Source organism: Danio rerio, chromosome 21, assembly GCF_052040795.2.
Source record: "Danio rerio strain M-AB ecotype USA chromosome 21, GRCz13ab, whole genome shotgun sequence".
Classification (NCBI taxonomy): Eukaryota; Metazoa; Chordata; class Actinopteri; order Cypriniformes; family Danionidae; genus Danio; species Danio rerio.
This window is the reverse complement of record NC_141041.1, coordinates 17,578,382-17,603,499: the sequence shown is the minus strand read 5'-3', so window position 1 is coordinate 17,603,499 and position 25,118 is coordinate 17,578,382. Positions and strand designations below refer to the sequence as shown.

Genomic DNA, 25,118 nt, shown 5'->3' with positions numbered 1-25,118 from the left:
GGCTCCATTACCCTAATTGACATGGTCTCCTAGTGTTTTATCCTCAATATTTTGATGATAAGGTAATATGGCTTGCTCTCTCTCCCTTCTGAGATTCAGGCACAGATCAGGGCTAAGGCTGGCGGTTTCAGAGGCTTGATTAAACACACTGAAAAGCTTTGACATGAGCTGTCAGAAGCAGCCAGCGCTGATTGAGCGCTAGCTGACTGATCCGCAATTAACGTTTACCAGCTAGCGTAGCGGCTACAATTTAATGTGACTCCCAGCAGTCCTTAAGGCTGGGCAGACACAAGAGAGCATACTTGTGTGTTCTATTGGAGCAATAAATGTATTGTTTGTTGGTTTTGATAATGTTCGCAGAGCAGAGTAAATGAGACGACGCACTGGTTAAGTGAACTCAGCTAGCATGCTGTATTCAAATAAATCTGTCCTTCATACGTCCGCTTCATGTAAGCATTCATGGAAATCTGTTTTTAGTTATTTGTTTTTTCTCATTAAGTCTTCGCATGGCTGTTAGCGCTTGTCTGAGATATGTTTATTAAGTCTCGGGTAATGCGGAATGACATTTAATGTAATATCTGTATAATCCAGTTAGAATCTCTTTCAAATACCAATTAAATTATCAAGTCATTTCTGATTTGATTAGATTGAGTATTACATAGAGCTGTACGTGTTGTTGTTAGCATTGTAAGTATGCATATTGCAGAGGCATCTAGAACGCATGAATGTTATGAGTTTTTATTTATGCGCAAAACATAGCAGGCAATCACTGGCACAAGGGTGGTGGGATGAAAATATTATTTAATATGCACTCACCAACCACTTTATTAGGCACTACATGCTAACACTGGATTGGCTTCAGAGCTCTCTTTAGTTTTTGGCATAAATATAACATTTAATGTTGAAATGGTAGCATACTTTATGTACAGTAGTTTCTACAATATTTGAGGGTTGCTAGGACATTGCTTGAGATTATTTCACTGTAAAACCCAAAAGTTAGGTAACTCAAACCAATTTAAGAATACCGATTGTAACAAACTATTTAAGTAAAAAAAACTAATCTAAATGAGTACTGTGAACTTAATCCATTTGAGTAAAAGAAGCATTTTGAGCACAGTAAAACCCGATAAATGAAGAGACCTCAAACCAACTGAGTACTGTAAAACCCAATAAGTTAAGGCAACTCAAACCGTTTGAGGAAACCGATAGCAACAAACCATTAATAGAGTTAAAAAACTAAATCTGTATGAGTACTGTAATCCATTTAAATTGAAGTAATGAGGTATTTAATTAAACAATTACCTTCAACAGTGAGTTCAAAACTCAAATACGTAGAATAAACTTTTAGTAAATTTTGAGTTAACCAAATTCATTTGATTTGATGAAGTTGACTGTTGGGTTTTACAGTGTACAGTAAAACCTGTTTAAGATTATTTGAACTTTACGTGGGCTGTTATCCTGCTGAAAGTAGCCAAACAATATCAGTACACTGTGGTTATAAAGTGAACAGCAATAATAATCAAATAGGCAATGGCTGAGAACTAAATTGTGCCAAAAACTTTCCCACATCATTAGAGCAGCAACCTGGACCACTGATACAAGGCAGGGTGGCTTCATGTGGTTTTCGTGGTTTTTTATGCCATATTCCGATACTGGCAAAACAGAAAAGAAGACTCAGAAAAGGCAGCCCAATTCCAGTTTTTGGTGAGCTGTGAATTATAGCCTCAGTTGTTTGTTTTGTTTGCTGATAGGAGTGGCAGCAGTGCGCTATTCTGCTGTTGTAGCTCATCTGTTTCAAGTTGTATGTATATTGTGTGTTTAGAGATGCTTTTCTGCATATGTTCATATGTTCTTTTTAAACAATTCTCTTTAAACCCTATAGTTATGCACAGAAATCAAGAAATTCTGAAATACTCAGTCCAGCCCCTCTTTCACCAACAATACTCTGTTTAAACATAAGTATTCGGTTTAAACTAGTTAGATTTGTAAACAGAGATGGGCAGTATTTATGATACAAGTATTTCAAATATGTATTTCAAATACAAAATATTATTTTGTAATTTATATTTGAAAGGCTTTATGAAAAAGGGTAACTATTTTTCATCAAAATATTTTAGTGTCTTGTATTTGTGTATTTTTAAAATACTTTGTAAGAAGTCTACATGATGACATCATAAAAATGCAGCCCCTGATTGGTGCTTTATTATCATTTGCCTAGGCTTGAGATCAGAACAGAAAATTGATTTTTATTGAAAAATGGCGTCAATACCTTGATTATGAATGGAAATTTTGAAACAACAAAAACACCTAATTATGTTGTACTGGTTTTCGCTAAGGGGATGGAAACACTATAAAGAGATAAAGTACTATGTTCCAACTCATTATCTTAATTACATGTTTTTCTTGACATTAAAGAGATCATCTTCAAGACAGGACTTTCTGTATGAAATTTGTACAAAATTTATTTAATGCCTGGACACATACCAGCGAACTTCTTGCTCAAAGAGAAACAAAGGTTTTTGAATACCTACTCAGGTGTTTTTGTGGAGGTTTCAGAGGTGTGGACAAGCTGACTTAAACTTGCTCAGAGAATCGGTGCTGCTGTCCAACATTGTTTACTTCACTATGTCAGTTTATGGGTTAAGAGATTGATTGAACATGCCTTTTGAAGATGAAACTTCATGCTCCCTTGCAGAAGTATTTTGTAGTATTTTTGTGAGGTTTGCGAACCAGGAAAGCTTATAGTGGGTTCTTAAAGTATTTTAAAATGAGCAAACCCTCAAAAAATGATGGCACAACTCGCTGATATAACGTGTAAAGTGATGGTTTATTTACAGTGTACGAGAGTGAGAACCAAAATAACCCAAAACCCAGGAACGTAACTAACAAAAATGAAAGAATAAATAAACAGCAAACAAACAATATATGTACAACCAATACTAGTCAAGTTAACTGACTCGAATTGCCGTTTGGGGCTGCCTTTTAAAGGTGAAGCCCCGCCCCTTTAACATAAACCAACATACAATTAAAAAGTAAGTATAAACATCTTTACATGTTCTCAAGTTTAGTATTTAAAATACATTAAACCCTAAACAATTAATCAAAGTAAACTAAAATAGTACAGTATTTTATTTTGATACTTGTTGTGGCTGCTGTATTTTGTTACAAAGTTGAGGTATTTGGTATTTTATTTTAAAATACATTTCTATGTATTTTGTCCAACCCTGTGTGTAAAGCATCTGCACACAATTAGTATTACTTATAAAGTGGCCTGCCATCCAGTAGGCACCCTGGTGTCAAAACATCTGGAAACAGAATTAAAAAATTGGGATTCATTTGATGTTAATGGTTACTTTGTTAAGGACATGATGATCAAATTGAGTTGAATCCAGTTTAAATTTGTAATTTAAGGATGAATTTTGGATGAATACATTTTTTTATGTATTCTAATACTTTTTGAGGCTTTATTTTGGTGGTGATCAATCTGCGAACGTCAAATACACATCATGGCTTGGAAATCAAAGCGTTTGCATGGGTTTCCACCCGGTGCTGCGGTTTCCCTCACAAGTTCAAAGACATGCAGTACAAGTGAATTGGGTAAGCTAAATTGTCTGTAGTGTATGTGTGGGAATGAGAGTGTGTGAGTGTTTCCCAATGATGGGTTGCGGCTGGAAGGGCATGCACTACGTTAAACATGTGCTGGATAAGTTAGCTGTTCATTCCGCTGTGGCAACCCCAGATTAATAAAAGCACATGAAGTTTGGATAAACAATGACAGTGAAGTAGGCTTTTAGTAATGGCCTTTTTTAAATAGTTGGGTTAATTTTAATATATTTTTTTCTCTCTCTTTATCAGTGAATGGCGGTTGGTCATCCTGGACGGACTGGTCAGAGTGTAATGTCCGCTGTGGGAGAGGAGTTCAGAAGCGGACACGGACCTGCACTAACCCCGCTCCACTTAATGGAGGGGCTTTCTGTGAGGGAATGTCAGTTCAGAAGAGCACCTGTACATCTCCCTGCCCAGGTTAGAGACATGTAGTGTAGGCACCCTAATCAATTTACTCTGATTTGTGACCAGGTATGAGTAGAATATTTTATTGCCAGTTTGGTTTACTGAACTCACTTACTAAAGCATTGCCTTTAATCCATATCTACTGCTCTCAGAGAAACATTAAAGCATGCCTGTTTAAAAAATGAATCAGATAATTCGGTTTGCATTATAATGAAGTCCAGTCCAAATTAGCATGCATCAATACTTTTTAAACAGGCAGCAGTCTGCTCTTCTTTTTTTTCTCTCCAGCTCTTTATTCTTGAAAACCCTCAAGTGAATTTTTTCAACAGATTCAACGGTTCAGGGCTGGTCAGTCAGGCGACGTGAATATGTCTCAATGCTATGCCTTGTTAATTAAACATGCTTTCTGAACAAATTGATAGCTAATCTATCTGTCTGGAAGCCTGCATATAAAGCAGGAACTTGACAGTATGTGATGCATTTGAATCGGCTTCAGCAGCAGAAGACTATAAGAAGAGTTTTGCAGTTGATATGTGTCTGTGTTCTGTTAATGCGGCATCGTCATTCTCAAAGATTTCTTGTTTACCGTCTGAAGTGGAGTGCGATTCTAAACAAAAGAAAATGGACTGAGACAGATTAATAGGGAAGAAAGAAATTCGGTAAGACAGTAAACTGAAAGAAAGCTGCTGTATGTGACAGTGATATGATGGTGAAGGGAAAATCGAGATTATGAATTTTTCTAAGTCAGAGTTTGGGAAATCAAGACACGCATATGAAGGGAGAAGGAAATAGAAACCAAATAGAGTGACAGTGAGAAACAGAAGAGAGAGTTATCAGTCGCCAGATGCTCGGGTGCTCTTACGCTTGCTAAATTTATGGTTTCATTGGAAGCACCAATCACACGGGAACCACTAGTCATGTTGGGGGAAAAGTTATCTGAGGAGGGCACCAGTCACTCTGCGATGAAAAAAAAAAAAACTTAATCTCGCTCTCCAGCCCGGCTCAATCCCAGTACCCCACTCAACAGACACACACACAAACATGGCATTTGCATTTAGATTAGCCGCAGAGGAAACACCAGCAGCCCATGGAGTCGTTAGGGTAAAGGGAAAAGCCTGATGGAACAAGACAAAAGTAAATTGTCTTTCGCTTTTGTGAGAGACAAACCTTGAGAGGGAAAATCCTGGAATTATCGGAACACCACCTGCAGAACGAGGAACGAAATGAGTGACCATTCCGAGAGAAATTTTGTATCAGATACATAAGATTGTTCTGAGGGGAAGTATGATTTCCAATATTTTAGTTGCAGACTTTGCATATCATCACTGTCAAGTGTCTAAACTTCTTAGAAGTTTGCACCCGACCACTACTAACCATAACCACTTCTTTTCAGGAAATGGGAAAAACTCTATGAAATAAATACTACATTATTAAAGTTGGTGGTTTGGCGTGTTAGCAAAAACAAACATATGGTTTGTGAACACAAGGAGAACATGCAAACTGCACAGAGTAATGGCAATTGGTCCAGCCAGGACTCGAACCAGTGACCTTCTTGCTGTGTGGCGACAAGGCTAACCACTGAGCCACAGTGCAATCCTATAACTTAACCATCAAATATTAATTATTTATGTAATATTTATTATATTGATAAAATGTTAATATATAAACACTAACAATCTTTTATGTGCACTAAAGATTTAAAAAGTATGTGTTTGTGTGTGTTTAACAGTGGACGGTGGCTGGTCTGAGTGGACTATGTGGTCTGAATGTACTTCTGAATGTGAAAGGCAGCGCACCAGAGAGTGTACAGACCCGGAGCCAAAACATGGAGGAAGACTGTGCGATGGAGCCGCTCTAGACACAGACAACTGCACTGGAGACCTCTGCATTCAAGGTGGGTAATCCTCAATATCATAATCATTTCTACTGTTGTTTGCCAGCTTATTTTTAGAAGATGTGTGGGCGCAGTCATTGGGAAATTGAATGTACAAAGCCTGTTGTTTTTAGATGCATGAAACACTTTGATATGCTTGTTGATATTGCAAACTTTAATTTCCTATCGACTCACTTTCTTTAATGTTTTTACATAATTATAAATACGCTCTTTTATAGCAAAGAGTTTTACCTTTTTGTTATTGTTCCACTCATTTTGCTTTAATGTCGAATAAAGTGCATCAATTAAAAACCACCAACTACACTTAAATAACTGGTTTCTTAGCAGTACAATATTTAATGTAAAATTAATAATTAACAAAGTTTGAAAATACAATTAAGTGCATTATATATTTATGAAGAATACAGCATTTGTACTAAAGCATTTTATCTATCTATCTATCTATCTATCTATCTATCTATCTATCTATCTATCTATCTATCTATCTATCTATCTATCTATCTATCTATCTATCTATCTATCTGTCTGTCTGTCTGTCTGTCTGTCTGTCTGTCTGTCTGTCTGTCTGTCTGTCTGTCTGTCTGTCTGTCTGTCTGTCTGTCTGTCTGTCTGTCTACACTCACCAGCCACTTTATTAGGTACACCCGTCCAACTTCTTGTTAACTCAAATTTCTTATCAGTCAATCACATGGCAGCAGCTCAATGCATTTAGGCATGCAGACATGGTCAAGATGATCAGCTGCAGTTCAAAGTGAGTATCAGAATGGGGAAGAAAGGTGATTTGACTGGTTTGAATTGAAAGAAAGAAAGGCTTCAGTAACACAAAGAACCACTCGTTACAACCTGGGTATGTGGAAAAGCATCTCTAATCTTTCAACGCGTCCAACCTTGAAGAGGATGGACTACAGCAGCAAAAGACCACACTGGGTGCCACTCCTGCCAGCAAAAAAACAAAACAAAAAAAACAGGAAACTGAGGCTACAATTCGCACAGACTCACCAGAATTGGACAATAGAATATTGGAAAAACGTGGCCTGATCTGATGAGTCTCAATTTCTGCTGCGACATTCAGATGGTTGGGTCAGAATTTGGCATCAACAACATGAAAGCATGGGTCCATCTTGCCTTTTAGCAATGGTTCAGGCTGCTGGTGGTAGTGTAATGGTGTGGGGGATAGTTTCTTGGCACACTTTTGGCCCATTGGTACCAATTAAGCATCGTGCCAACACCACAGCCTACCTGAGTATCGTTGCTGACCATGTCCATCCCTTTATGACCACAGTGTACCCATCTTCTGATGGCTACTTCCAGCGGGATAATGCAACATGTTTTAAAGCAAGCATCATCATAGACTTGTTTTCTTAAACATGACAATGAGGTCACTGTACTCAAATGGCCTCCACAGTCACCAGATTTCAATCCAATGGAGCACCTTTGGGATGCCATGGAACGGGAGATCTGCATCATGGATGTGCAGCCAAAAAATCTGCAGCAACTAGGTGATGCTATCAAGTCATTACAGACCAATATCTTTCAGGAATATTTCCAGTACCTCTGTGAATCTGTGCCACGAAGGATTAAGACAGTTCTGAAGACAAAATGGGGTCCAACCCTGTACTACTAGGGTGTACCTAATAAAGTGGCCAGTTAGTGTATATCAATCATTTGCTGTAATTATTGTCACATCTATCCACCTTTCTATTTGTAGATTTTACAATGTGTTTGAGGTGTTTATATTATAAAACCGCTTACTAATATCTATTAATATACAGTTAATGCTTAACCAATAATAGCTATTTCACTATAACTATTTGCTAATGTTTATTAAATGATTAAAAGTGTGCAGTTGTTATAAAGTCCTACAGTTACAAGAAGAACTGAACAAAAACAAGTGTTTTGTTTTGACACAAAATGTCCATAGTTTGTACTTCACACGACGCCGTGTGTGGTGGTAAATTGTTAAAGAGGCTAAATACTCTCCTGTTATTCAGCTCATGCAAGTCGGTCAGCACAACACAGATGGGGAGCGGTAAAAAATCATCTCATTTTTGTTTAGATGAGTGGAGACAAGTGCTCTGTGGAAGGCTGTCAGCACCTGAATGAAACCAGTCAGTCAAGTCCTCAGACGAGCGGCACTTGACAGGCCGTTTTGTAATTCCTTGGGAGAGGCAGAAATCTTCTGTTTTAATCCTCCTCGCTCATCATCCTGACAGTTCTTTAATCAATCTTTCCTGCCTCCATCCCCTGAGGGAGGAAGGGTGTACACCTCGCCATCCTCTGCAGATGAGACTAAAGCCCAACGGTGATAGACATCCCTATCAGAGACCAATTTCCTACACCTAATACGGACACACACACAGCCACGCACACTAATGCATCCGTAACCGTCCCTCCGTGGTCATTTTGTGTAAAAGATTTGACAGCGATTCCAGATTACATGCCTGTCATTGGCCGCCATACATATGTAGATCTGTGTTGAGACAGTTTGATTCAGTGCTGTCTGTTATTTACCTCCTACATGTTTCTGGAAATGTTGTGTATTGAAAGTGCAAGGAGGATTTCTGCTTGCTTTGTCCAATGGCACAACTGTGATCTTACATCGTCACACCAAATGGGCTTTTTAGTATGTTTCTAGCAACTTCCAAACATGCCCCAGAGCTCTGTTTGTGCGTGAGCATCTTAAAATTGCAGTATTTGTGAGTCTCACAGCATGTTATGTGTGGTTGTTGTTGTTTTTTTTTTGCAGACAGGAAGCTTCTTCATGATGTGAAGGTTCCACAAGGTGAGTCATTTCAGATCTGTGTGTTTCAGTTCTCTTTTGCTTTAATTTTTTTTTTAAACATCAGTTTCATAATTAATTTACATGCATCACATTGCTTTTAAAATACGCTCGCAGGCATATGAAGGATGATGTAATAACGCTGTGTTGCATCACAATCATCCATCTTAATATTGTCGCTCTGTTCGCGGCGTGTGTATAATTAACCCCTTTTACTGTTATCATCATTCTGAGTCACACTCCACAAACAACCTTATTGCAACCTTTCCATAAGCTCATTTCCACGCTGACATTGTTCAACATTGGGTTGATGCCATGACAATTAGGTTTCCTGTGAATCATCATCCAGTGCGCCATTCGAAAGCACCTGAAAACCAATTAAGCCGATGGCATTTTAAAGACAGCTTTCAGAGTGTTGACTCACAAACTGGGCCTCATCTACTCCACAATGACATGTCTTTAACAGTTTTCTTTTTTCTTTGAGGAAGGTCAGTATCTATGTCATGATTAAATGTGGCCAAAACAAAGATCAGTAAACTTAACCTTAACTCTTAATCTTCATCTTTTACAAATATTTACAATATATATATATATATATATATATATATATATATATATATATATATATATATATATATATATATATATATACAGTTGAAGTCAGAATTATTATTTTAGAAGAAAAAAATATTAACAGAAATACTGTGAAAATGTCATTGCTCTGTAATAATTGTGACTTCAGTAAATTTATTTCAGATAAGAACAGAATGAGATTATGAGTTATTTTCCTTAAAAATAATTATAAAATTATGTGGGAATAATAAATTAAATGTTTCTTTAGGGTCTTAAAGCATCTTAGTTTGTGTGCTAAAAATATGCATTGGTAACACTTTACGATAAGGTTGTATTAGTTAATGTTAGTCAATGTATTTATTAACATTAACAAACAATGAACAACACATTTATTACAGTATTTTTAAAATACTGCTATTAAATTGCTTAAATGCTGCTTTTATTTATTTATTTATTTATTGAAAGATTTATTTTTGGCATTTTTGCCTTTATTTGACAGGACAGTAGGTTGGCAGGAAGTGAAGTGGGAAAGAATGAGCGGGGTAGGATCGTGAAAGGTGCACAAGCCGGGATTCGAACTCGGGACACCCAGAATCATTTCTCATCATATTTCAACGGGCTAACCACTGTCCGCCATTTGTGCCTACATTTATTTATTTATTTAATTGTATAAAATGATCAGTGATGGGTAAAACGACACTATAAATAAACAGCGTTACTTACAGCGATACTTTTTTAAGCAACAGGTAATCAAATCATTTACTGTTTCCCCCATTACAACGCCCTATTACAATAAAATTTTGCATTACTATAATAGAGAACACTCAAGCAGTATCTCTCCCAGCCATAGGACATCTCTTTCTTTGGGGTGTGTCTATGTGCGTTCGGGGCTGGGGCGGGACACATAATTAACCAGTAATGATGATTGGTGTGTATGTGAACGTGATGTAACTGAGAATGTGATAAACAAGTTCAAAAGCACCGTTTGCAAACTGGAAATATAACCACTACTTTTTCCTTTGTTAGGTTAAAGGCAAGAATGTTTATGTATTTTGCAACTTATGCCCAGGAAAAAAGAGCCTCTCTGCGTTGGTGACAAGTATTCTAATCTAATGAAGCACCTCATGTCGTCACAAAATTAGTGGCTATGCAGGTGATAAAATAATCTCTGCTACCAAAGGACAAGAGAGAGCCACAACGTCAAAGAAAATAAAACAGAATTTTTGTTCACCGCAAACACTTATTACTCAGATAGAATTAAACAAAATAATACCTAGATTAATAGTTAAGGACATGCTGCCGTTGTTTCTGTTATTGTCACACAACAACATTAAAATAGTGAAGATTAGCGTACAATGTTTCATATTTATTTTATAGTCATTTGACATTCGATTTTTTTTTAAGTAACGCAATAGTTACTTTCCCTGGTACTGTAATTAGTTACTTTTATAATTATGTAACTCATTTACTATTTGTGAGAAGTAACTTGTAACAACGTATAACTGATTAGTATTTTAAAGTAACCTGCCTGTAACCTTAAAGTAACACTGAACATAATCCAAGTACATCATGAAGTGAATAAACTTTTTGATAATTCATGACCATGACTTCAATTATTAGTTGATGAATAAAAAGTAGTAGAATCTAGTTGTAAACTATATAGCCATCAATAATGGAGTAGAAGTATCTGATCATTGGCTGTATTTAAACTCTCAGCCCACCATTCAAACTTTCATTTTTGTCTAGCACTAGCACTAGCAAAAAACTGTCTCTTAACCATTTCACTTCCACTCTAAGAAAAAACTAATGGTTAAGTTGTGTTCATGACACCCCGTAAGGAAATTTGGATTTTTGTTTGTTTTTATTGGTAATCTATATGGACAAAAGTTCTACCAAACAATTACGATAGGGTTCAAAATGAATTGAGTCCTTTGATATGCTTCCTGCACTTCCTGTTTTAACTCACTGAGCAGTTTCTAGTGGTATTTAAGCTTCATCTGAATAATCTGAGGGAGAGGTCCAGAGGAAGAGAAACTAAATAAAAATGCAGCGAAGTGAGCAAACACACAAACACAAGCGCAAAAGAGATTCATTAGCCTGCCAAACTTTTTTTTTCCACAGCTCCCAATTAACCTACTCTGTTTGCTGTTCGTGCAGCTCCACATGTTTTCTGGCTAGTGTTTTCATACAGCCGCAGGCTTTGTATGTTATTCCTTATACCTGTCTGGAGGCTTTTTTTTCTTAGGATTTCTCAGGAAAGACATGCTAGCTTTTCTTTGTTGTCTCTATTGTTCACAGTGTCCTGGTTGAATTGTTTTGCGTGAAGGAGTCTGCAGATAGAGCCTAATCACTACAGATGAGATAATATAATGAGGTGCGTTGTCATGAAATCCCAACGGAAGGTTGGTGGTTTTTCGCTTTGCTAGATTCGCAGCGTGTGATCGTGTTGAGAGTCAGGTGTGCGGCAGAGGGCTGATTGTAATCGCCCATCGCTGGAGGACTTTTATTAGTGCTGGAGGTGTCTGGAAAAGTGGGAGAGAGACTTGTGTGATGAAATGGTTCATGTTATGTCATTTATTTTGCTGTGTTTTGTCAAGGCTGCATGCGTCAAAATGAAATCCCTCAGCTATTGGTTGGAAATTTGAGCAAATAAATAATGGGGTGTCTATTTGCACTTACTATATGCCGGATTCCAGTCGAAGTTAGGTCTTGGAATTTCAGAGAACATATATCCCATTTTGAGCCTCAATGCATTCCAGTCAATCACGTGTCACAGTTGCATGTTCAGCACATCATGTCAACCAAAAAAAAAGCAGAAAATGCTGACGGAAAACAAAAAAATAAGGTAACATATATTGTAAAAAAATCTTACTGCCTTAAATTATTTAATTATATAAAAAATTTTTTTAGTCATCTTAAATTAAATTAGTGAAAATTACTAAAAATATTAAATTACTGTAAACCTTGTACACTACCTGACAAAAGTCTTGTCCCATATGCAAGATTTAGCAAGAAAAAATAATAACTTGACTTCTAGTTAATCATTTGGTATCAGAAATGGCTTATATGAAAGGCAAAGACCATTAGATTACTCTTATTTTACCAAAATAAAATTTGATCATGCCTTGATTTTTAATGATTTAATTAGGACAGTAAGCACTGACTTTGCTTAAACAAAAGCCCAGTGGAAAAATAATTAAAATTGTGTATGACTTCCATGAGCTTGGAGAACTGAATCCATGACTCAAATAACTTCTTAATAAAGTCACTTGAAATGGAAAAGAAAGTGTTCTTTATGAACTTCCAAGAGGTCATCAAGATTTTTTGGTTTCATCTTCAATGCTTCCTCCATCTCACCACAGACATGCTCAATAATATTCATATCTGGTGAGTGGACTGGCCAATCCTGGAGCACCGTGACCTTCTTTGCTTTCAGTAACTTTGATGTTTGAGGCTGAAGGTGTGCTATCCTTCTGAAGAATCTGCCCTCTCCTGTGGTTTGTAATGTAATGGGCAGCACAAATGTCTTGATGTCTCAGGGTGTTGATGTTGCCATCTACTCTGCAATCCCCCATACTGAATGTAACCCCAAACCATGATTTTTCCTTCACCAAACTTGACTGATATCTGTGAGAATCTTGGTTCCATGCGAGTTTCAATAGGTCTTCTGTAGTATTTGTTATGATTGGAATGCAGTTTAACAGATGATTCATCAGAAAAATCTACCTTCTGCCACTTTTCCAAATGATCAACACAAAGTAAAGTTATTATTTGTTGCTCTTACAACTGGGGTCTCTTACAACTTGAAACCTAATTAACTTATTAAAATAAGTTACAGTAACATAAAAAAAACATGTGTTGTCATGACTTTTTGTAAATAGTTTTTTTTAACAGTGTATAAATTCCCATCTCACGTTTATTTTTAGTGTTACCACTTATGTTTGTGCTGTAAAAATACTTTCAATGGTAGCAGAACTAGCCTTAAGGCTGGAGCACTCTGAGACGATTTTTGCGTTTAACGACTCGTGACTAAGCAAAGGTCGCCAGTGTGAGCGTGCACAGTCTGCACTCCAACAAACAAATAATAATAAATAAAAACGCCTCAGGCTAATCTTTTTTGGTTTAATGTGTCACGTTAAAACTGGTTGACCAATAAGATTGGCCCTTTTGTTCACGTGCCTAAAGCTGCTGAAGTTACATCAAACATGACTCGGTGGTGCTCAAGCACAAAATTACCTACTGTTGGCAGGCACACATTCCTAACAGCAAAGAAGATTCACTAAGGAAAGATGAATGTGGTGCTGCTTGTGTACCAGGGTATTTCTGCCATTTATTTAGTGCAGTGTAACACCAGGGAGTGATTTTGCACATTTGCTCCGCTCATAACCAGGGATAATTGCTGAAAAACATGTTGAACAATGCTGACAATAAGTGCAAATGAAAATCATCTGCATATGCACAAGCGTTTAGATGAAACATAATTAGAGGAATCTGTAACTAATAATGTATTATCAGATTAAATATTTGTTTTAAAAAAAATTATTTACTCAATAAAAAGTTTTTTTTTTACTGTATTTGATAAAACTGTGTTGGACCAACTTAATTGTATTTCTTTGTGTAAATAGCATTTTTTAAATAGCTTTTTAATTGGTGCTATAAAAAAAATTTGATGAAAAAACAAAAAATTGAAGAAAAGAAATTGAGGGCAATTTATTTTTAAAAACAGTAATTTGTTTATTAAAATGATGCATGTCATTGAGGTTGGGGAAACACAATCTTACGGCAATTCATACAATCTCATTCGTACAATTTAGTACAATTTGCTTATCTCCCAATGATGTAGGGGTTTAAGAGCAGGGTTAGGTGCCACGCCTTCTTTTTAAAATCATACATTTTCGTACGACTGAACTCAATGTGAGATCAGGCTGAGTTGGGGTTGTTTGATCTTCCCTCATAAACACAGGTGCATTGTAAAATTCCCTCATGTACGTAGTAGAACTTCCTTCAGAACCGTGCATGAGAACCACTGACCTAGGGAGTTAGAAACATTATAGAGGGAACTTTTAATACAATGGACTGAAGTTCAAATCCATCTTTCAAACACACCTATTTTTCTGTTTGTTTGTTTGTTTGTTTTTTTTTTTTTTTCCCATCACATAGCAGATCACATAGGTGCTTATTTTGAATAAACAAACTAATATTAAAAAGTCTAATTAAAATAAAATAAAAATGCCTAAAATAAAATGCCTGGGTGCTTAAAATGTGGGTGAAATAAAGAGTTACAATATTTCTTTTGTTGACCCACTTTGTTATTCTAAATGTAAATAATTAATCTGTGCAAGTTAATCCACTGAAATAATTGCTTATTTTGGTAATCTTATATCAAAATCTGAGTGTGTTTCTTCTATCAAAATCTCCAAAATTTGGAGTGGCAGTCCTTCTGTTGATGTCACTGTGGACATCCATACTAACTAACTGTATATTAATATCCTTAGCCACACCCCTCTTACCATTGGTTTGCTATGAGAGAACGATGCACAAAAGAAAGCTCCACCCCTAATCAATATTCAGCACATCAACATACTAAATAAAAGTCTCAGCAACTTCCAGTTCAAATGAACTTTAATAAGTTGGGGGTTCACTCTGATACAAGTTTTATTTATGGAGAAAATTACAAAGCACTGGAGTGTTTGAGTGTTTTGTATTTTTCTGAGATAATTAGGCCCAATCCTTATTCTATTTTTGTACCCCTACCCCTTCCCCTTAACCCTTACAACAGAGGGTTAAGGAGAAGGGCTTCAAAATTTACCCCTAAGAGTTGGGACAGCACTACAGCACCTGCACACGTCATCATATGTCATCGCAATCTCATGCTTCATTTGAGATCACCAATCGCGACAGCTGTAGTGATTCCAGTTGTGCTATTTTTTGGTATTTATCTTCAGGAAATCACTGAAGGCATATATAATGTTATCATAACGATATAATGTGGCAATAAGATCGTAACTGTACTGTGTATTTACACAGTGGCCATTTTCATCTATGTAAACACACCAAAAACAACATTAACACAGGAGTTATGACTATGGATTATAGATAGCAAAGTTTATTAATTTAGAGGGGGGGTTAGCGTTTTTTTTTTTTTTTTTTAAAGCATGACGATAAAACACAAACATGATTATTAATATACTAAAACATATGTTTGTATGTCATAAAAATTCATAATAATGACAACAAATACTAATTTGTGGATCTCCTTACTTCCATGGGTAAAGCTATACTGCTGTTGTGGTAGGTGTATTCTGGGAAAATTTCCTACCCCTTGGTTTCGGTTGTGGTCCTGAAAAATCTTTGTTCGAAGGGCTATTCATCCCTTCCCCTTAGCCCTATGCCTTAAAGCTAAAGAGAATTGGAACACCCCTACCCCTCCAAGGGGTGAATAGCCCTTCTAACGAAGATTTTTCAGGACCACACTCGAAACCAAGGGGAAGGGATAAGAATTAGAATTGTGATTGGGCCTTAGTCTGCTGAAAATGTGTATATTTCATACAAGCTAAATCTGATTGGTTGGTCAGTTCTTGTCACGTGACTCGCGGTGCACTAGCAACATTTCTTCATCTGGGTGCGCCTGGAAGGCACGAGCCTGTCATACCGCTTGCGTGCCCAAGCCATGCATCCTTCAGAAATAACGAATTTGTGTGAACTCTATAAAAGACTCGCTATGCGAACGACCCCTAAAAGGCCACCATCTTTTGCAATCTCCAACATTTGACATTATTGCACAGACATGGTGGATTCACCTGACTTGTTGACAAATGGGTTTCAGATTCATTCCTTGGCAGTTCATGTGTCCTTTTTTCCTTTAGCAAATAAACTTTCCAAATATGTCTGTTTCTACTCATTTGACACCATGTGGGTTAAATTTGACCACTTAAGTGACTGAGATTTAAGCGTGAGAATATGGTCATTTTTCAAAATAAAAGATCGTTCAGACTCAAATAATAAATAAAATGGAAATAATTAATGATGTCTGCACCAATTGGCAATGCACCAATTGATCCACGGACCTGTCTCAGTTGTTGAGAATGACTAGATAAGGGGTAGGTGCCCCATTTTTAATTCTCCAAATAAGACGTCATCAATTTGATAAATAGATGAAAAGCCAAACATAATATTGCATACATGACAGCAATGTCTGACAAAGGAAAACATTACCTTGATGTACTTAAATACAATGGAACAAGGAAACAAAAGGAAATACAAATAGAATGTCCAAGGAAAGTGAAATTAAACACAAACAGGATGTGACTGATCATTTGTGTGTGTTTTTCTATGTTTTTCTAGCTGATGTGGAGAGCAGTAATGACGTGGCTCTTTACTCTGGTCTGGCTGCGGGTGTTGTTACTGTGGTTGTGTTGGTCATTGCTGTGACGTTGTATCGGAGGAATCAAAGTGAATATGGCGTGGATGTCATCGATTCTTCTGCACTGACTGGAGGATTTCAGTCCTTCAGCTTCAAAAGTGCCAGGCAAGGTGAGCGAAAAACACAAGTTGACCCTGCTGCAGATGTGAGTCATGTCATAATTATACAGTAGTGTTTGCAATGCAGCAGTGTGAAAAAAATACATTTCTTCCCTTTTATTTTCTCTGTTAATTCAACTTGAACTGTTGAACCTGCAAACTGTTGAAATGTTAAAGTTTTGATTTAACCTGTCTGTTTTTCTGCTTTGTTTTAAGACTCATATTTTTGTTTTAATTTTCTTTTTATTTTGATGTTTTCAGAATGCTTTATTTATGTGGTTTAATTATACATTATTTGTCTTTTTTGTCTAGTTTGAACCTGTTAGATTTTTTGTACAGTTTTTTTTATACCGTTTATTTAATTTTATTTAATTTAATTTTATTTCTTACTGTTTATTCAGATGTTAAGGAGGTTTTTAATCACTATTACTTTTTTTTCACCAGTAATTATTTTCATTCAGAATTTTTTCCCTATATTGTGTTAATTTAATTTAATTTAATTTAATTTAATTTAATTTAATTTAATTTAATTTTATTTTATTTTATTTTATTTTATTTTATTTTATTTTATTTTATTTTACTATATCACTACTATTCTTTCGCAGTGAAACTATTTTCATTCAGAATTTTTTTTCCTATATTGTGTTAGTTTTTTTTATTTCATTTAATTTTATTATTTTTATTTTATCGCATTTTAAATTTAATTTTATAAAATTTTATTTTACTTTTTTATTATTTTATATTTAATTTTATTTATTATTTTATTTTGTGTTATAATTTTATTTTATTTTATCTACTTAATTAAGCTTGTTACATTTTTTATCTAAATCACATTCTATCACAATCTCAGTATAAACTACCAGACCTAACAAAAAATAAATTTATGCGAAAGAGATATGAATATAGAAAGTGTATTACTATTGTTATTTAAACCTTCTGCAGAGAAAAATATTGTTCACTGTCTTTATTTTGCACCCTTGGTTTCCACTTTACCTGAGTAAGAAAAAGATGGCTTAAAACAATACTTTTTTTAGGATCCTTCTTTCAGCTCACTGTGTTTCTTGTCTTCTTGCGTCTCTGCTTTAGGGTGTTAGTTGATTTACTCTCCATGTCTCTCTGCTCTTTCTCTCCTCTGGCTCGTCTGACGCCCCCAGAAAAGGAGATTGATGTTGATGGAGGGGTGCAGAGAGCGGAGCACTAGTTCTATTCAGTAATGGGGCTCGTTCATGGTGCTATCACTCTCCTCGGCCCACTAAACATCACCATCACTACAGACACACATGCCGATCACCAGATGTCGAGACTGGAAGTTTCTAAACACATGAGCTGATAGACGCCACGGTGAACCCATCAAATGCCTAAAACATCAATGAAATGATGGATGGGTGAATGGAAAGAGGTGTAGCTGGGCATGTAAAAATCTGAAGACATTATAAAAATATCAAGGCTGGCTCATGAATATTAATTGGGGGGCATAGAATTGTTCAGGGTCTAAAATACACACTGTTGTTTTATGCTACAGTTAAATCTATATGGTTTTGAATAATAGTAATAAAAATTTCTCCCTGTGTTGGCATGGGTTTCCACCGGGTGCTCCTGTTTCCCCCACAAGTCACCAATTTTTAATATTATTAATTATACGAATAATTTTGTTATTATTATTGTTAGTAGTATTTCATTTTATTTTTTCACATAATTCAGTTTTTAATAGTGTTTTTACTAATGATATTGCTAATAATGATAATTTGATAATAATAATAATAATAATAACAATCACCATAATAATAATAGTACTACTAATAATAATAATAATTATTATTATTATTATTATTATTATTAATTTATTTTAAATGAAATATATAATGAAAAACGTTAATATTTATTAATATTAAATATATTAATAAATGTGTTATTATTAGTGGCAGCAGTAGTAGTATTTGATTTCATTTATTCATAGAATTCAGTGTTTACTACTGTTGTTATTGCTGCTGCTGCTAATAATAATAATAATAATAATAGTAATAATAATAATAATAATAATAATAATAATAATACAATCATTATCACCATGATCATAATAGTAATCATAATAATTAATTTAAATGAAAAATATTATTAAATACCTTAAAGAGCCCATATTATACATGAAATAGGGTCATATCTTGGTTGTAAGGGTCTCCAACAACAGTTTAATATGCATGCAAGGTCAAAAAACACTTTCGTGGTCTTATAATCTGCATTTATTTTTACCTAATTATCCCAGCGACTCCTGTATGAATCGTCCAGTGATTCATTTGTTCCCAAACCCCTCCTTAGCGCGAAGCTAATCTGCGCTGATTGGACCAATGACAGTCTGTTGCGATTGGTCGACTGCCTTCAGTCAGAGAGTGAAATGCCAAACAGCTAATCAGCAATATTAAAGTAATCACAGTTCATACACGATAGTGTAGACGTGGATTCCAGCTGCCAGTGGGTCAATGTAAATACAGACTATGGACTTGAAAATTCAAACGACTAACTATTTTATTGAGCAAAAACTCCAAAAACAGTTGAGGAGATCTCCTAGCTTCTCACTCTGCTTTTTTCACAGACACACACACACATATTGCACACACACACACACACACACACACACACGCACTTAACCCTGCTCCGGACGACAACGCGCGCACACACACACACACACACACACAAACACACACACCTCCGGACGACAGCGCGCGCACACGCACACACAGACACACACACACTACTCCTCGTCCACGGAGCACTGTTAAAAAAGCAGCACGCGTCGCGTTTTTAACGTGACTTTGCACCCGATATGAGAATAAAGCGAGTTAACCTGATACAGTACACGCGGTTACAAGTAACAATTCACAATTAAATACATTTGCAAGCTAGAGTCAACGAGGCAACTTTAATCGCACGTACTTACACTTGAGAAATGGAGGAAGAAAAATCCATCCTGACGTCCATCAGTAAGTTACTCTTTACTGATCCTTCCTTTAACAAACGCTGATGAAGAATTCTTTGTAGCATGTAGTTTCCAGAAGTTTCCAGTAGTTTACAACTGCTTGGTTATAATGCTGAGGTTTCATCTTTGGGTAGAGACTCAATATATCCATCTGCAGTGTGACTTCAATCGACCGGCATGTTTGTTTGTGTGTGTGTGTGTGCGTGTGTGTGTGTGTGTGTGCGTGTGTGCGTGTGTGTGTCTGGGTTTCTGCGTCAGAGGGCGGGGCCTCAAGTTTGAAATCTCCCGGGTTTGCGCGTGCACGTGAATAACTTGGTTTCGTTCGTACGTCATGGCGAAACACCTAATGAATCGGTATCAAGGCGACTCGTTTGAAGCACTATGAGTCGACTCTTTTATAGATGAATCAACCGTTTTAAACAATGTACACTAACAGATTTAAGCCTTAGCTGGATACTTCACTTCACTTAGAGCTGTGTTACACACTACATGGAGGGGAATTTTCAAAAACCCATAATATGGGCTCTTTAATAGTTATTATTATTAAATGTATAATTAATTGTGTTTTTATTAGTGGTAGTAGTAATAGTATTTAATTTAATTTATTCATAAAATTCTGTATTCACTACTGTTATTATTGCTAAAAATATTAATTTGATAATAATAATAATAACAGTAATAATAATTACAATAACAGTAATAAAAAATGTAATTTTTAATGAAAATATTCATGAAATACATGACTATTTATTGTTATTTATTGTTATGCATTATTATTATTATTATTATTATTATTATTATTATTATTATTATTATTATTTGTTTGTTTGTTTGTTTTATTATTTTATTTTACACAGCATTACATATGGCAAAATGTTAGACTAGTCTTAAGCTTAACTAAACATAACGGGATTTTGCTCAAATGCACTAATGATGGACAAATGGCTACCTGCCTGAAATGTGCCAGCTCGCTTAAAGATTTGCCCAGAGGTCTTATCACTATTTGAAATCTGTTCTCATTCACTGATGCATTTACAACTCGACAAAATGCTTTGAAAAATGGTGGCAATAGTCATGTTGCCTAGCGACAGTTTTTGACAGCACTGCCAATACACCAACAGCAGAGAGTGACTCCGATAGACGCTCCTATCACACAAGACAACTGCTGTCATGAAGAGCGAAACCTTTAGCCCTGCATGACAACTCTCGCACATTCAGACTTTGAAAAGATGTGCGGAACGAGAGGTTTGGAGTGCGAGCCGCAGTCTGTCCTCCTGGGCCTCAGTCCAATCTGAGAAACAGAAAATGAGTCCCTCTCACACCTCTTTTTGCCACCTCTCTGAGGAAAGTGCTCTCGTTCAGCCATTGCTTTTTGATGAATAAAACAGATTGAGGGGTGTCTGTGCGAGTGTGAAGCTTTTGCGCGATCTGTCAAAGCTCGTAATGAAACAAGTGGGATCACTTCACACCGCTGGAGCAGCTGCTTCTAATAATCGCAAGATTGTTGTTGGGTTTGTCTCGATGGTTCATTTTGATAAGTGGAGACATTCTGTGCCATCATAATTCATCACTTTAAGAACTGCTTTTTTTCTCTCTCAATTTCACGGTAAGAGTTTTGCAAGGGCTACACATCAAGGTTTGGCTGGTTACCATGATCCAGTTTAGACCTGCTGGTGGATGTCACCCACCATCTGGAACACACCACAAGCATCTGTCTACATTGACTGCCATTAAAATAAAAATAAAAAACTGAATATTTAGTGAAATGTGAAATGTTAAAGGGATAGTATTTACTCTTTACTTGCCCTCAACAGTTACAAAAGCAGATCAAGGTTATCATAGTTCACAGATAAATAACGAAAAAAACTATAACTAGCATTATAGCATGTGTATATACAAAGCTAACTGAAACTAACTAAAATGATGGCACAACATCCTTCCTTTTAGTCTTTGTAAATGTATTTAATACACAAGCCTACTGTAAGCTTTTTAGAAGTAAATCTATTTACTTTACAATGCCAGGTGTTTAAGCCGTACGGCACTTCAAAGTCTGTAATTCTGCTGCCATTGGCCAGACCAAGCCAGTCCTCCTCTAGTCAGTCCTCGCTTTTGCTCCTGCGACAAAAACAATGACTGGACATGGCAGCAGCATGGTGACAGCATTAAATATGACCCCAGCCAATACTTAAAAGTATTAATTTAACAAATTAGTGTCCAATAAGGAGCTTTATTTCCGTATTATTGATCCTGATTGTGACAAATCTTTTTTAACCGGATCTTCTAAGTAAACCAGTTGAACTTGAATCATTTGAAACGATTCACGTCTCCAGTAAGCACTTATCCACAAAGACTTACTTATTAACATGCCTGACACCCTCCTCTGACTCGCAATAAGCCAATTTCACAGAGTTATTCAGTTATTAGAAAAACAGACTGGTTTAATTTAATTAATTAAATTTAATCAATTAACAACTAATTAAAACTAAATGAATTTGATCACAAAAGTCGAAGCGAAATCAAAACTAAAACTAATGAAAAATCCAAAGCTATTATAAGCTTGAGGCAAATATTTTAGAGAAAGCTGAAAACCTGTATTCATTGAAGAGGCTGTAAGAGTACTAATATTATGAGAACCAGACAGAACTGTTGTATAAACAGTCATAAATCTTGTAGTATACTTAATGTTTATTGCAGTGTATACTATAATATACTCTATAGTTGTAGAAAACTACAGTATTGGGTCATTTGTATGTATTGTTACCTTAGCAAGTATAGAATTACCACAACAGATTAATGTAAGTACTTTAACATAACAAGGTTTAAAAATCTATATACAGTATGTATTATAAATTGCTAAAGGTTTTTTTTTTTCATCTGGGAGTGTACAGTACTTTTTTAACATTGTTGGGTCTGATTATAAAAAAAGATAATTGAATTCTGCAGAATGGAATTAAATGTTGAGTTGCCGAGAGTACTGTGTGCGTGCAGATAACTGAAAGCATTCCTAAATTATTTAGTGTTCAATAAATATTTTACGTCTAGTAAATATTAAATGATTTAATAAACAAACATGCAAAGCCAGCCCAAGAATGTAGTCAACTTTTTGAATGATGGATGTTTGAGCTCTTTGGGAACCTGCAGAGATTCAGTTGAATTCTGCAGGCTCAGAAGGCCTGCAGGTCAACATAAAGTGTATGATAGACAGTTTGCACTGTACTGTACTGTACTGTACTGCTGGGCCTGTAGATGTACACTGATAAATGATCAAAGGCCCATGTGTTCCAAAATATAACCAAAAAACCCACTGCAGTGTATCAGTTATATACACAAATGAGTTTCAAGCTGTGTCTGGGTCAATTTAAGGACTTTTGAAGATGAGAGAGAAAGACAAGAAAATGCATTAAAAATAAATTAAAATGATTCTGCCTTAGTGCATTTTATGAACACTTGAATGTGGTTAAGTGTAAATAAAATGCAAAAAAAATAAATAAGTAAAAAAGTCTACGCAGAGACTAAACTGAAAAAATGCTGGGTTCCACACAATTCATTCATGGTGTCCTAACACAAATCGATTAAGTTAACTAACAAATTTAAAAATTTAATTTTTATTAAACATAAAAAATAACCTTGTCCAAATAAAGTCTCAAGAACTGTCTTGTTTCAGCTTATTTTGAATACATTTTTAACAAAAGCAGCAAGCATAACTTTTTGAGTGTTTTTTTTTTCTTTTTTTTCAGAGTAGGATTCAGAATTATGATCGAAATATGTAATTTGCAAGCTTGTATAGTCATGGTATTCAACAATTTATTCAGTAGCTGTAGCTTTTATATTCCTTTATATCAAATTGAATGTTGATGATTGTGTTTACCTATACATTCATGTAAACAATGCTTCTATCACAAGAGCTTCTTCTTTGCTTGATTTTGAATCCATAATTTCTGTACTTTTTTAGAAGGTCCATAGCACCGCCTAAATGTACCGTTTAGAGTAGATTTGTTTAAATCCAAAAATGCTAATTAAACTTGTGAGCAAAACTGGAATATTGCATGAATCATTTGCAAATATAAAATCCATAAATTGAGTCTAACAGAACAAAATCGACCCTCATCAGCACATGAACGCGTAGCGTGCATGCACCCGTGTACACGCAAATGGCGGAGATGCACTATTAAACAAATTTACATTTGTTGACAGACAGTTTGGACTACTTATCAGAATTTTAGGTATTGTCAGCCCTTTAATATTTAATTAAGTGAACATTTTTAGTCTTATGCATTACTCAAAATGTAAAAATCCCAGCCTGATCTCACAAGAAAACGTAAGTATTTTACGTTTTGCCAGTTTAGTGGCTAATTCGTACGAATTCATACGAATTCAGTCGTACGAAATGGTACGATTTTAAAAAGGAGGCGTGGCACCTGACCCCACCCCTAACCCCAACCGTCATTGGGGGATAAGCAAATCGTACTAAATTGTACGAGTTAGATCGTACGAATTCATACGAATTAGCCACTAAATGAAAAAGTTACGAATTGCCGTGAGATTGTGTTGAAAAATCCATATAAATACATTAAGATCATTTACTTTAATCTTTCCTATTGAATTGTGAAAAGACTTTCAACCAGCACAACAAAAAAAATGTTTCTGAAGACAATCACCTACTGCACCTTTAAGCATTTTTATGTGATATTTCAAAATAAGCATAAAAATATGTTGATGGAAACATATGTAGTAAAAGATTGGACTCATAAATGGTTGTGAACGAGTTAATAGACACCAGACACAATAAATGATAAGTATCTCATGCTCTGTGTTCCAGGTAACCCTCTGTTAATGAACTCCTCCATGCAGCCCGACCTGACGGTGTCACGAACCTACACCAGCCCCATCTGTTTCCCAGACTCCATGGAGAAAGAGCTCATCCCTGAACCTGCCCTCTTTGACCCTCTTCCAGACCTCAAAGTCAAAGTGCACAGCTCCTTCATGGTGTCGCTGGGTGTTTCGGAAAGGGCAGAGTACCATGCAAAAGCCCCATCCCAAACGTTCCCTCGCGGTGTGGTGCAGGAGATTGGGGGCGGAGGGGGCACATTGGGTGGAAGGGGCAAGAGTCAGCTGACCTCCATCCAGCCAGCGCTGATCTCCAGTATGACCAATGGCAAGCGGGCGCTCAGGACCAGTGGGGTGTTCGGGCATGGTGGAGGACGACTGGTGGTGCCTAATGCAGGTGTGTTTTTATTAAACGCATGCTGTAGAGAGATTGAAGGACAAGCAAGAGAGGGTAAAACATCAAATAAATATAGAAACAAAGCAAACTGCATGTGAGTAAAAAAATAAAGTATATTTTAGGTCCACATGTTGCCTTTAGA

At 36.0% G+C, this 25,118-nt stretch overlaps 1 protein-coding gene across 2 annotated transcripts in view; it reads left to right on the top strand.

Moving 5' to 3' along the window:
- unc5da (unc-5 netrin receptor Da) overlaps positions 1-25,118 on the top strand; it is a 357,597-nt gene that overhangs the window by 284,014 nt on the left and 48,465 nt on the right. For both annotated transcript variants that reach the window (XM_087300128.1, NM_001328349.2), the window contains 5 exon segments: positions 3,856-4,023; positions 5,741-5,905; positions 8,652-8,687; positions 16,602-16,790; positions 24,572-24,976. In XM_087300128.1, the coding sequence (XP_087156254.1) occupies positions 3,856-4,023; positions 5,741-5,905; positions 8,652-8,687; positions 16,602-16,790; positions 24,572-24,976 (963 nt within the window).